The 12,999-nt window shown below is 39.4% G+C and overlaps 4 protein-coding genes and 1 pseudogene across 4 annotated transcripts; 1 reads left to right on the top strand and 4 right to left on the bottom strand.

Moving 5' to 3' along the window:
• Positions 72–3,405, top strand: LOC104726020 (DEAD-box ATP-dependent RNA helicase 32-like). The gene is made up of 8 exons (XM_010444771.2): positions 72–577; positions 721–996; positions 1,203–1,526; positions 1,648–1,839; positions 1,925–2,080; positions 2,162–2,574; positions 2,663–2,814; positions 2,920–3,405. Exons 1-8 carry the CDS (start codon positions 194–196, stop codon positions 3,258–3,260), a joined length of 2,238 nt encoding a protein of 745 aa, XP_010443073.1. The 5' UTR covers positions 72–193; the 3' UTR covers positions 3,261–3,405.
• Positions 3,616–6,513, bottom strand: LOC104726019 (polyadenylate-binding protein RBP45A). Its single transcript, XM_010444770.2, has 7 exons — positions 6,200–6,513; positions 5,618–6,083; positions 4,575–4,633; positions 4,356–4,486; positions 4,181–4,274; positions 3,906–4,070; positions 3,616–3,815 (listed from the first exon to the last, which is right to left on the bottom strand). Exons 1-7 carry the CDS (start codon positions 6,443–6,445, stop codon positions 3,813–3,815), a joined length of 1,164 nt encoding a protein of 387 aa, XP_010443072.1. The 5' UTR covers positions 6,446–6,513; the 3' UTR covers positions 3,616–3,812.
• Positions 6,704–8,514, bottom strand: LOC104726017 (CRS2-associated factor 2, mitochondrial-like). The gene is made up of 5 exons (XM_010444767.2): positions 7,967–8,514; positions 7,610–7,737; positions 7,306–7,531; positions 7,094–7,221; positions 6,704–7,004 (listed from the first exon to the last, which is right to left on the bottom strand). The coding sequence occupies exons 1-5, from the start codon at positions 8,475–8,477 to the stop codon at positions 6,894–6,896; spliced, it is 1,104 nt and encodes a 367-aa protein (XP_010443069.1). The 5' UTR covers positions 8,478–8,514; the 3' UTR covers positions 6,704–6,893.
• Positions 8,597–9,937, bottom strand: LOC104726018. The gene has a single exon (XM_010444769.2). It carries the CDS (start codon positions 9,897–9,899, stop codon positions 8,709–8,711), a length of 1,191 nt encoding a protein of 396 aa, XP_010443071.1. The 5' UTR covers positions 9,900–9,937; the 3' UTR covers positions 8,597–8,708.
• Positions 10,130–12,999, bottom strand: part of LOC104728896 — a 4,703-nt pseudogene continuing 1,833 nt past the window's right edge.

Raw genomic sequence — 12,999 nt, 5'->3', positions numbered from 1 at the left:
GGGCCTAATTTTTTTTTAGTCGAAAAAAAAAGTGACATCGTCATCGTTAAACCCTTGAATTGGCTGCAACAACGTCTTCTTCTTGTGATTCTCTGTCAAATCGTAAAACCCTAATTTTTTCATACCTCCCGCAAATTCGAGCTTTCTCAAATCGTTAGCTTTTACTTCTCTGGATCTCTAGTTTTGTGTCAAGATGGGAAGACCTAAGAAGACCAGGGGAATGAAGAAGGAGATGCGTCGCAATGAAGTCGAGGAGATCAATCTTCTGAACCAGTGGATCGAATCCCAGAAACCTGATTCAGGATCCAATCCACTTTCATTTGGTCCTCTTCCTAAAGACGCCAAGATCGGAAAGTTCGAAGACGGCAAAAACGGCACCGTATTCTCGCGTTACGCAGGCGTAAGGAAGTTTACTCAGTTGCCGATATCGGATAAAACGAAAAGAGGGTTGAAAGAGGCGAAGTACGCTGATATGACTGATGTACAGAGAGCTGCCATACCTCATGCTTTATGCGGAAGAGATATTCTCGGTGCTGCGCGAACTGGGTCGGGCAAAACTTTGGCTTTTGTTATTCCGGTGAGGCTTCGATTCAATTCTCTCTTGTTACTTTGTTCGTTAGATTGATTGAGCATTGGGTATTTTAAATTTTGGTTCTTTTTTTGCTTTTACTTGCTATTGCATTGGTGTGTGTTAATGGATGGGTTTGTTGTGTGTTGTAGATCTTGGAGAAGTTACATAGGGAGAGATGGAGTTCTGAAGATGGAGTTGGATGTATTATTATATCTCCAACAAGGGAATTGGCAGCTCAAACTTTCAATGTTTTGAATAAAGTAGGAAAGTTTCATAACTTCAGTGCGGGGCTCTTAATTGGTGGGCGCGAAGGAGTTGACGTTGAGAAGGAGAAAGTTAATGAGATTAATATTTTGGTATGTGCTCCTGGTAGGCTTCTTCAGCATATGGATGAGACCCCAAACTTCGATTGTTCACAGCTTCAGGTACTGTTTGACTCTATTTCTTCATGTTTTCACTCTACCTTACTTTAAAAGAAATGTTAGCTACATAATCTTAGGGGCATCTTGTGTTGTTAACTCTTATCTATAATCATTATGCTGCCACCAAGGAAAGTTGCAAATCAAGGATACTGTAGAACCACTACTAAACGGGCATCCCCTATCTTTATGTATGTTCGCTTTTGCTGCAGATTCTGATTTTAGATGAGGCCGACCGTGTCCTTGATTCTGCGTTTAAGGGGCAGTTGGATCCTATAATCTCACAGTTGCCTAAGCACAGGCAAACTTTGCTTTTCTCTGCAACCCAAACTAAGAAAGTCAAGGATCTAGCTAGACTCAGTTTGAGAGATCCTGAGTACATTAGTGTACATGAAGAGGCGGTTACAGCTACTCCAACTAGCTTGATGCAGACGGTCATGATTGTCCCAGTGGAAAAGAAATTAGACATGTTATGGAGCTTCATCAAAACTCATCTTAATTCCAGGATTCTTGTTTTTCTCTCCACCAAGAAACAGGTTAGATGATTTTACCTTTCTTCCTCTTTGAAAAATCCAACATGGAGATAGTTTTGTTCACTTTCATTCTGCTACTTCTTTTCTATCTTGAGATTGATAAAGGAATCATTATTTTGGGCAGGTCAAATTTGTTTATGAAGCATTCAGCAAGCTCCAGCCTGGAATACCTTTGAAGTGCCTTCATGGAAAAATGAGTCAGGAGAAAAGGATGGGAGTGTACTCGGAGTTCATTGTGAGACAGTCAGTTCTGTTTTGTACTGATGTTCTTGCTAGAGGACTTGATTTTGAGAAGGCTGTGGACTGGGTTGTTCAGGTATGAATCCACACATTCAGAATTACATACAATACTCTATGGTCTTGTCGGGCTGAAGTGTGATGTCATCATATTTATTTTATAGATGGATTGTCCTGAAGATGTAGCTTCTTATATTCACCGAGTTGGGCGTACAGCTCGTTTCTATACTCAAGGGAAGTCGCTCCTCTTTCTGACACCTTCGGAAGAAAAAATGATTGAGAGATTACAAGAAGCTAGAGTGCCTGTAAAACTCATCAAGGTTAGTAAATACCTCACTTTCGTTGAGTCTCGACTGTCTGATGTTGAAAATCATTTGACTTAAATAAAATTGTTCACGCAGGCAAACAACGAAAAGTTGCAAGAGGTTTCTAGGCGGTTGGCTGCTTTATTAGTCAAGCACCCCGAACTTCAAGGTGTTGCTCAGAGAGCCTTCATCACATATCTGAGGTCCATCCACAAAAGAAAAGATAAAGAGATTTTTGATGTGTCGAAGCTGTCGATTGAAAACTTTTCTGCTTCACTTGGTCTGCCAATGACTCCCAAAATCCGATTCACAAACCTAAAAACGAAGAAAAAGGGGGTCTTTGAGAGTTCTATCGCTATGGAGGAGCCTGAGTATGCACAAGAATGTGAAGCACCTCCGGTTGTAGAAAAAGATCTTCTGGGTGATTATTTAGATGAAGAGGATTTCGCTCTCAAGCCACATGGAGAGGGCAAGGAAGTAGAAAAATCAACCAAGGAAGAAGTTCTCATGTATGGTTTTGAAATTCCATTAACTATTTTTTTCCTTACCAGTCTTATCATGGTAATTTATGTGTATAAATTTCCTTTGAATTTATAGGCCAGGAACTCGGGTTTTGAAAAACAAGAAGCTGAAGATCAATCTACACAGACCATTTGGGTCAAGGGTTGTGCTTGATGAGGAAGGCAATTCGTTGGCTCCCTTAGCAAGTGTAGCTGGTGCAACAGGGACTGACATGGCCCTTGATGAAGGTAAAGGAACATGGACCTTAAGTTACATCAAATCCCTATTATTCTGTTCCCACAAACTAGCAATGTGTCAGTATTTACAATGCAGATGGTTCTTGATTTTTGCAGAGAAAAGGAAGGAATTCTATAAGAAAGTGGGAGCGGAAATGAGGAAAGCCGACGCTGAGGACAAGAAAGTTGAGAGGGAAAAGAGGAGGGAAAAGAGAATGAAACAGAAGATTAAGAGGAAGAGAGGAGCCATGGAGGAGGATGAAGAAGATGACGAAGAAGAAGAAGAAGAAGGCCATGATGGTTCTGGATCATCAGAAGAAGAAACAGGAAGAAATCACAAAAGAGCCAAGAAAATCGTCTCTGACAATGAAGAAAAGGAAGGAGGAAAAATCAACACAGATTCTATCTCCGTAGCTGAGCTTGAAGAAATAGCACTCAAACTGATAACTCAATCATGAGATCTCTCAAAAGACATATTTTAAGCTTCTTCCTTTGTACACCGAGAGTAATTGTGTAGTTTATCAATTGTGGGAAAATTTTGTGGTTTGTTTTCCACTCTTGCTTTTCTGTCTACTATGAAGAAAAATGATTTGCATTTTAGCCTTTTTATCTGTGTTGGGAAGAAAATAATTTAATTCCTTTCATAAAATTCTCATATTATATATGCTTGATGTCGCTTTTGACTGTAATCTGATAAATTCTCAAATAGTTTATACTATTTACTGTACTTTCTATCAGACCTTTTTGTTTACTCCGGTAGTAATATTGAATTTGGAGTGCACATTTATAAAGGTGGTTTGTCACACTAGCAAATGGTAATCCGATCGTTGTTGGATAATATTTTTAAGAAACAGAATAAGTTTCAACATTCAGCAAACATTATGTTCATAGCAAACTCATTTGCAAAACAAAATTCACATCAAATATAAAAAAAGGGCACTCTTAGTCTATGTCCTAAAAAGACTCATGTTTGTTCCAAGACATTGGTAGATAAGGCCGATGTTCATCTTTCACTGCATTAAAAAAACGAAAATGATAAGGAACTTTTTCACATTTGGTAAATCTCAACAAAAATATTAAGTCGTTTAGTGTTGTTGATTTACCTGTCGTTGCTGCTGATAGTTGCCATAGCCAGAGTAACCACCACCATAGTACGCATTAGGATCCTGAGTTGGTTGAGGTGCATAACCATAAGCTTCGTAGCCGCCCTGTTGCTGTGGAGGGTATCCTCCATAGTATCCACCACCGTTCCATTGGGCTTGATCAGGCTGTGATAACAAAAATTATAAGTTATGATTTTGCTCATAATTACTATCAAGTTTTACAAGTAGAGATTTGAGAAATTGAGAATGCAAGATTAAAAAGGTACCAAACCAACCTGCTTGTTAGGAGTACGTCCCCACGAAAGACGGATGCTTTGTCCACCTAATTGTGTTCCATTCAACACCGAAAGTGCATGCTCTGCAGACGCCCTGAAGCACAACAGAGTTTAAGTATGTACGAAAAGAACTAAATGGGTTTGTATAGTGAATAGATGATATGATGTTTTATACCTGTTAGCAAATTGAACGAATCCACAACGTTTTCCTGGAGGTATTTTCACATGAATTAGTTCCCCAAACTGACCGAAAATGGACTTCAACTCATCGTCTGTAACGTTAGTATCCAGACCTCCAACAAAAACCTAAAAGTACAACACATTAGACTTATAGTCTAGCAAAAATATCAAACAAGAGATTTTGGAGGAAAGCAAAAGAAAACTAACTACATACTGTTGTGTTATTTGGATCGCTATCTCCAGGATTTCCTCCTGGAGTGTTTTGATACATAGCTGCAAATAAAAAGATGGGTGAACTCAAGAAGGGCTTAAAAATTCAATTGATATAGAATAAAACTCGACATGGTAAAACAGCTACAAGGAAACTAAATTGCAGAACAACAGAAGCTCACTTAAAAACGTTTGCAAAAAATATTCACATCAAAAGCTAAGAAGATATCAGCAACAATCCAAACAACATACAGTTCAAAAATGATCAGGAGAATCTGACAGTAAGTGCCAGTGGGAGTTCAACACCCAAGCAAATAACTGGAGCAAAAAATTTCACCTACATCCATAGTAATCAACTATGGCTTGGCCAAGGTTTAATAGAATAGATCTAGAGAGGAAAACTATTACGAAAATACTTGTAAAAGTGGGAAAACATTATGAAAAGACAGAAAAAGACTTGCAAAAGTCTACTTAGAGAAGAAGTATTAACTTCAACGTAAGACTCAAAATTAAAGAAGGAAAAAATGAGCTACGGAATATGAAAATAATTAATTTGAAGGTAAAAGCCTCAAAATAAAATACTTCTAAGTGATAAGTAAGGAAGTGGAAAGTAATTTGAAACTGTAGGCTAATAACAGCCACTTGTATGTAACTTATTCTGATAACATAACCAACTGACCTAAATGAGGCCACGCAATAAGGTGGTATCATTTTCGGCTGAAATCAGTTCCAGGCTCCCCCCAAAGAGAGCCACTTGTTCTCCTGCTTTAAGACAACATGAGCTGATTTTTATAAGTGTTTGGATGCTTTACAATATCAGAATCCATTTTAAGTGTAGAAAGGCGAAAACTAAAAGGAAACAAACAGATAAATTCTCTTAATCCTTCAGCACCAACTGAGAGAATCAGCTTGACTAATCAGAAAGAAATACATCAACCAAAAAAGACACTCAATTACAATGCTCAACAAAGAAGGTTAAAACACAAGCAATCTTCAAATCACCATTCAACATACTCAAGGCACACAATTCCTATATATAAAACATACCTGGTTGCATCGGAAGAGGATTCTTATTGGCAGCCGGACCAATACGCATAGGCCTGGTGGAGCAGCATTGACCATTCATCTCGGTCATGGCACGCATCTGCTCAGTTTCGTCCCCAAACCTGACAAAACCATAGCCCTTGGACCTTCCAGTGGTTCTGTCCATGACAACTTTTGCCCCCTTGATAGACACATACACACTCTTAAACGTATCCGTGAGCATTTGGTCAGTGACTTCAGGTCCAAGATCGCCTACGAAAATAGTGTGGTCAGCACCTTCAGTCTGTCGTCTCTCTCCAGCACCAGCCTGAGCCCAGTTGAGCCTAAACGTCTGTTCGCCGCTCGGCATTTGAGCACCATTGTAAGTTTGCAAAAACCTCTCAGCTACAGAACGGTTGACAAACTCAATGAATCCATAACCTTCAGATTGTCGGGTCAGCTTATTACGAATGACTTTAGCTGATACAGCCTGCAACCACAAACCAAAACACCAAACCATCACTAACCTAAACCCTAATCGATAAACAATACTTTTCAATCTTTCTACATAATTAAATAAAAGACTTCAACTTGTAACAAAATTACCTCTCCAGATTGACCGAAGATGCTCATAATGTAGCTCTCGTCCATCCATTGCTGCAAATCTCCAATCCATAAGGACTTGACCTCTGGATTCTGAGATCCAGCTCCGTACTGCTGCTGTTGACCTAGTGCCGGCGCCGACTGCCTCTGCTGCTGTAGCTGTTGTTGCTGTTGTTGCATCATCATCCACAACTGCTGCTGTCCCGTTTGTTGTCCTGCTCCGGCGGCGTTTGACGGTGGTTGATGCATCACTAACGACGGACAAAAAAAAACCTAACTATTTGCTACGGGGAAGAGAAATGAAAAAGAAAGGACGTTATAAGCCTCAAGTCTCGCTTCCTTTATAGTTGTAATTGTATCATAGTGTGGGCTTTTTCTTAGAGGCCCAAAATTTTAACTTTAAACTCAGCCCATTAGTTATTGACCGGTTAGGTTCTGAACCGGCGATAAAGAGTAATTGTCTAATTGAACATGTTTGGTGTTCTAAAGGTAAAATTGATACTACTGTACTATAAAAAGTTAAAGCTTTAAAGGAATAATTAGTTTAGTCAATTTCATAAACAACAACGTTTGGACTGGTCCGATGTTAGTCTAAGTTAAAGTCAATTATACCAATACGCATAGTTCTTGATTAAGATTTTGTTGTATTGATGAAGAAGTTTTTTGGTCTACAGTTGCAGTTGCGTAGGTCACATGATCATACTTCTGGATCAATGTTTGTAACAACCTCTTCTTCACCCTTCCTCTTCCCTCTCCAGAGTATGATCTGCTCATCTTTGAACAATATGGGAACACATGGAACCAACTCCTGCAATTTTGTTCACAACATTAAAGATCAATCATAAAGAATCTCACAAGGCAAGCAAAAAAAAAAAACCATTCAGAGTTATATTATACCTTTAGCTTCACACCGATTCGTTTGCAGTCACTCATCCCAACATGAGTGCAATCTAGTCTCACAATCTCTTCTGTTTCGAATTCCTCTCTCACTCTTCCCACGACATTAACATAGACACCATTCCTAGCTGCATCAACAACATTAAGCCAATGAAATTGAGGAAAGACCAGAACAAATGACCAAGGAGTTTGCAACGGGTGTAACTAGTTACTAAGTTTCATTAGGGCAGGAGAATGAAGCCCGCGATTTCTCATCTCTTTGGTTTCTTCAAATGTCAACCCATCTGCTACATTCTTTACAAGTCTTGGGTATATCGGTGGATAAGGCTTCCACAACATGAGTGGTATGATGGGACGATTCTTAGTTACATAGTTCCTTCCTCGATACAAAACTAGAATGTTTATGTGTCTGTATACAACCTTTCCACCAGATTTTTCCTGTCAAGAAACACAACTATAGTAAGATGAGGACGAGCACTTACTATCTAATAACAGAGACAATCTAATAACAGACACCTCGAGGTGAAAACATATGTTGTCCATGTCAAGAGTAGGTACTCCTAAGCATTTGATCCTCACTGCCTCAGCTTTCTTCCAATGGTTATGAATGTCATCTATCATATTGTGTGTCACACCACCTTTCCCTAACAAATGATACCAATCATAAACCAGTTTGATTGAAGGAAGCTTTAGAGGACACCAATCACATATGTTTCAAAGCTCAATTCTTAAAAACTTGATTTATATCACAAAATGAGGAAACATGAATTCATAATTCTCACCAAGATCACAAAGTCCCAAAGAAACAATGAAGAAAGCTCTAAACTTTGAAGTTTATACGATGAACCAAAGCTAAAAGATTAAAAAGTGTACCGAGATTGATCTGCCGTGAACAATCATTATGCCGATACCGTTCAACAAGTTCCGTAACTTCCTCATCTGTCAAAGGCTCGCCGAGAACTCTTTCCCTCTCTTCCGCCCATTGGCTCTGATCAATCCCCGGCGAAGCCAATGCGGAAGTCCCTGTCCATTTCCGGTCCAATCGACCCGGTCCAAACGGAGAAAACCGTTTCGGTTCACGGAATCCAATTGGTTCAATTTCCGGGTTTGTTTCTGAATACGAATACCTAAAATCAAAAGGGAGGTCTGAAATCACCGGAATCTTCGTTTTATTTACCAGCTCCGACGACTGATCCTGCTTCGTTTCCTTCTTCTTCTTCTTCTTCTTCTTCTCTGAAGAAGGTTTAGTGGGTTTTGAGAGAGGTGAAAATGGTGGATCATAGTTATCTGTAGATACAAATCGAGCTCGGAGATGACCCAACAACAAAAACGAATCCTTTGGCTCTTTTGCTAGCGTTAAGCTTCTGCTGCGAATTGAAAACATTCAGAAACGAAACACTCTGAGCTCCTCGTAGGGTTTAATTGTGAAGCTACCAAAAGTTTTACTGAACAAGTATAATTTCTTAATTTACATCTTGGTCCATAACTATGAAAGTTTCCTGCTTCATACCCGCAATACTTATATTTCTATTATTCACCCAATTCAAAAAATGACACCAATTTTAGCATAATTGTTCAGCGGTCATGTTACAACAGCAAAAGTCATTTTGCCTTTTCAGATGATCTTATTAAAGTTCTCATCTTTACATCTTCTTTGATCTTCAACCATGGATTCAAAAACATTCAACATATTATCTAAACCTTCAGGATCTTCTCCCATCTCCTTCATCGCGTATACAATACTCTCTATTGTAGACAAACATCCCGCTCTTGGCTGCCGCCGAACTTCTTTGTATAAACTTGTACCTTCGATCTCCAGTTTCACATGGCAACATAAAATCTTAAGCCATGGATTTTCAAGGTATATTCTTCTTGCCTTTGACCATGTCCCATCAAGAACAATCAGATTCTTTAGCTTCAACTCTTCTTCTTTCTCTTTTAGATCATTGATCTTCACCGATTCTTCGCTCGGGAACAACAATGCTGATCCAGGAGGAACCTCGAGCTCGAATTCTCGCTTCCCTTCTGAAAACTTTGTTACCACAAACCCTTTTGCCAAGACATCCATGGCCGCAGGAGAAGCCAGTATATGATCAAAACTAGGATTCTCTACACTGGTTTCGAGCATCAAAGAGTGTGAGATATTGCTGATGACACCATGTTTCTTCATACACATTCTTATCAAATCTTCTGATACACTTCCTTCACAAGAACCTATCTTTTGATCTGTAACCCGTAAATCCCGACTAGAACTTTCACCTGAATGCTGAGAAAGCTTCAAACTTTCAGCAAATCCCAACCTACCATTGTTCTCAAATTCTAAATTCTCCACACTGCCACTACCTAACTTAGAGCTACCATCAAGCTCCAAAGAAGCTCCATTCTCTACCCTATAACCAGAATCCGAACAATTCGTGTCAATCTTGCAGCAACCCGATCCAATAACCCTGATTACGAACTCTGCCTCATCATGAACATCGAAAACAGTGGTCACACTAACATTCTTAAGCCCTAATCTAGCGATTCTAGCTGAATTAAGGGCGTGTTTTCTCTCGAGACTATGCTGAAGAATAGTAACACTCACCTCATTATCGAAACATGGAACTCGCATCTTCTTGCAGAGGCAAAGCTGGCTTGGTTTATCGCAGGAAGGGCAAGTGGATCGCTTTGACCCCATTTTTAGGGTTTTTGTTGAAACCCTCACACCGTGACACCGTATACAATCGGCGAAGTTATCTCGAGGCAGAATCAGCTGAGTTCGGGCCACGACATGGCCCATCATCTGTCCTGATAACATCACGCACATTTTAGGAATCTAAAAGCTTTCAAGCTACGACGAAGATGAGCTAACTAAACCGGAAGAGACATATAAACCAAATTAAACCGGAAGAAGACTACGTTACAATTGAAATTAAGTTTTAGATTGATGAAACCAAAAGCAAATCGTTTCTGGAGCCGCCGCAACGGAACACTGAAGTGATGTGTAATTGAAAAGCTTAAACCGAAAACACCAATGAGTATGTTGAAGCTTTCAAAAGATCGAAACTTTTTAATTTCTATTGCTGTGTATCACTGGATTATAATATCCAAACAGTTACGTGATGAGCAGAGCAGATGCTACAAACCTGAATGATATATACAAACAGATAAAGTAATTGTTGAGTTTTCCAACGGGGATTACATTAACTTTTACCTAAAATCAAACAAACATCTGAGGGAGATAAGAGTTGAATTCTAGCAGTTATCTGGTCTATTGTATTTTGGAGGCAGAGTTGGACATTGTTCGTTCATGTGCGAGTATGGTTCCATGGTGTTGTAACCAGGAAGTTCCATCCTGTATTTCCCAAGTATCTGACAGTAAGGAAGCTTCACATTGTCATTGTCATTGCACCATGTAGGAAGGCGACTTGCATTGTTCTCGAAAAAGTTTAGCATGTAAGCATCTTTGATCTGCAGATTGAAGAAGAGAGAAATAGAAGACCACGGTCACAAGAGTTTTGAAATTGGGAATGGAAACAGAGACTGTGTGTATTGATGATTGGTTCTTACCGTGAATTCTGTGACTTGAATAGAACTAGCAAGTGGACCGAACAGACCAGCTTCTTTGTATATTTCGAGAATGAAAGCTATGCAAGAGGTTGATTTACCATCGCTGTATATCCAATCGTCTTGTTCGGGAACTGCCAGTAATCTGTCAAATGAGGATCCGCGCTTCTCTACTTCCACCAGTACATCAGAAAGATCAAGTCCCTGCAATTTAGACCATGTTAAATAAGAAGAGAAAGGAGAAGGGCCGGGAAAAGGAAAAACAAATTATAATAGCAGAGAAAAATGGAGTATCAATATTAAGACCATCTCAAATGAGGACAAGCACTAAGTAAACATACCTATGAATTATGAAGATGTTTAGAATTCAGAATGATTATAACAATCGAACTAAAAAAGGCTTTTTATTGATCAAGAAGTAAGAGATCGAAAGGTATATATAGGACTGGGTATATAAAAACAAGCACAAAGTTTAATACCTCTGTTCCTAGTCGTTTGTTCAAGGCTTCATTCCACATGTTAGCAGCATAATCAGGCTGCATTTTGCTCCAAACAGTCATGAAAGATGCAACCTATAAGAAAAGCTCAAATATAATCCAATTAGAAAAGTGTACTCATTCATCCAGACCAAAATTGTAAGAAAGGGAAAAAGAAAACCATACAAGATGAGCATCTAGAGGAGGCGGGTAGTTTTCACTAATGGTATCGATCCAGCTAAAAATCAAGTTGTGATAACCATATGGTTTACCCTCCATGCTGCGAGCAAATTTCCAGGCAGCAGCAACGTCAAATTTGGCTCTAACATCAGGATGCAAAGGTAGCAATGCAATCTGAGGGTTCGAGTCATCCTTTGTTTGTTCAAATTCCCACCATTCCTCCCATGGTAATATCGCTATAACATCTTCTCCCTGTGACCAAAAGCGAAACCTTCAACAAAAGAAATCTTGTTGTACTTAAAACTTAACCTTAAGGCAGCACTCTGAAGTATTGTTACCTCTTCATTTTCATTTCCGGACTCACCAATCCATAGTTTTCCTTCAGAGTCTCTCAAGCAAACAGCGGAATGACCAGCATATGCCCCACTCACCCATTTCTCAAGAGTCTCAAAACCACCCCATCTCCCACGGATCTTTGAAATAGCTAAGAGATCACCTGACTGGATCTGATCAGTAGTAACATTCGTAACCCATGGTTCAGGGCGAGTTTCAAAATTAGCTCCCATATGTTTCTCAAGAAACGCAAGGTTAGCGCTTTCCCCCCAACCGGTATTAGTAAAGAGAGGGAAAACATCCCACAGTGCTTGAAGTGTTCCTAACATCCCTGCGTGCATAAGGAATATCGAAACTCCTTTGTTCTTAACCTGATCCAATATCGAAACCCAAAACACATCAACCAAACTNTATGAATTAACTTCAATTTCAAAAAAAATTCAAAACCTTAATGTGAAGCGTGCCACCACCAAACTCGCTACCAGACTTGTTATGGAACTCCAAGGTAGCCGTGTTCTCAAAGAAACAAGCACCTTTCCACTGAACGGANTTTTCATTTCCGGACTCACCAATCCATAGTTTTCCTTCAGAGTCTCTCAAGCAAACAGCGGAATGACCAGCATATGCCCCACTCACCCATTTCTCAAGAGTCTCAAAACCACCCCATCTCCCACGGATCTTTGAAATAGCTAAGAGATCACCTGACTGGATCTGATCAGTAGTAACATTCGTAACCCATGGTTCAGGGCGAGTTTCAAAATTAGCTCCCATATGTTTCTCAAGAAACGCAAGGTTAGCGCTTTCCCCCCAACCGGTATTAGTAAAGAGAGGGAAAACATCCCACAGTGCTTGAAGTGTTCCTAACATCCCTGCGTGCATAAGGAATATCGAAACTCCTTTGTTCTTAACCTGATCCAATATCGAAACCCAAAACACATCAACCAAACTGCATAGATATAAAATCCTTACATCAAAGAAACCAAAAGAGATATGGCAAAACAGAATTCAAAACAAAAACTTACATATTCATACTCAGCTTTGCCATCCCACTCCGGAAACTCCACAGTATGATGTCGAGAAATGAAGTACCAAGTCCATGTCACACGATACGGAGTTGCAAATACATAAAGATCCATACATGTCCAACTATGCGCCTTATCCGCCTTCATTAACACCAACAAAATCAAATTCAGAATTCTGTCTATTAAAACTAGCTTTTCATCCACTGCCAAAGTAAGAAACTACAGAACTAACACACATTACCATATTCGAAAATGGTTTCATACACAAATCAATTACTCCAAATGAAAGCCTCCAAGATAAGAATCTCACAAAAAAAAAAAAAAAAAAAAAAAAAAAAAAAAAAAAAAA

The sequence above is a fragment of the Camelina sativa genome, chromosome 11, assembly GCF_000633955.1.
Source record: "Camelina sativa cultivar DH55 chromosome 11, Cs, whole genome shotgun sequence".
NCBI lineage: Eukaryota > Viridiplantae > Streptophyta > Magnoliopsida > Brassicales > Brassicaceae > Camelina > Camelina sativa.
This window is presented reverse-complemented; position numbering and strand designations above follow the sequence as displayed.

Excerpts from the sequence above, each read along its gene's own strand:
- LOC104726018 (XM_010444769.2), bottom strand. The coding sequence starts at position 9,899 with ATGTGCGTGATGTTATCAGGACAGATGATGGGCCATGTCGTGGCCCGA.
- LOC104726020 (XM_010444771.2), top strand. The coding sequence starts at position 194 with ATGGGAAGACCTAAGAAGACCAGGGGAATGAAGAAGGAGATGCGTCGC. Across the intron at positions 1,840-1,924 it reads CTGTGGACTGGGTTGTTCAG|ATGGATTGTCCTGAAGATGT; the intron begins GTATGAATCCAC and ends TTTATTTTATAG. Across the intron at positions 2,081-2,161 it reads TGCCTGTAAAACTCATCAAG|GCAAACAACGAAAAGTTGCA; the intron begins GTTAGTAAATAC and ends TTGTTCACGCAG.
- LOC104726019 (XM_010444770.2), bottom strand. The coding sequence starts at position 6,445 with ATGCATCAACCACCGTCAAACGCCGCCGGAGCAGGACAACAAACGGGA. Across the intron at positions 6,084-6,199 it reads TCTTCGGTCAATCTGGAGAG|GCTGTATCAGCTAAAGTCAT; the intron begins GTAATTTTGTTA and ends TTGTGGTTGCAG. Across the intron at positions 4,275-4,355 it reads TTCGTTCAATTTGCTAACAG|GGCGTCTGCAGAGCATGCAC; the intron begins GTATAAAACATC and ends GTTGTGCTTCAG.
- LOC104726017 (XM_010444767.2), bottom strand. The coding sequence starts at position 8,477 with ATGTTTTCAATTCGCAGCAGAAGCTTAACGCTAGCAAAAGAGCCAAAG. Across the intron at positions 7,532-7,609 it reads ACATATGTTTTCACCTCGAG|GAAAAATCTGGTGGAAAGGT; the intron begins GTGTCTGTTATT and ends GTTTCTTGACAG. Across the intron at positions 7,005-7,093 it reads GAATCGGTGTGAAGCTAAAG|GAGTTGGTTCCATGTGTTCC; the intron begins GTATAATATAAC and ends ACAAAATTGCAG.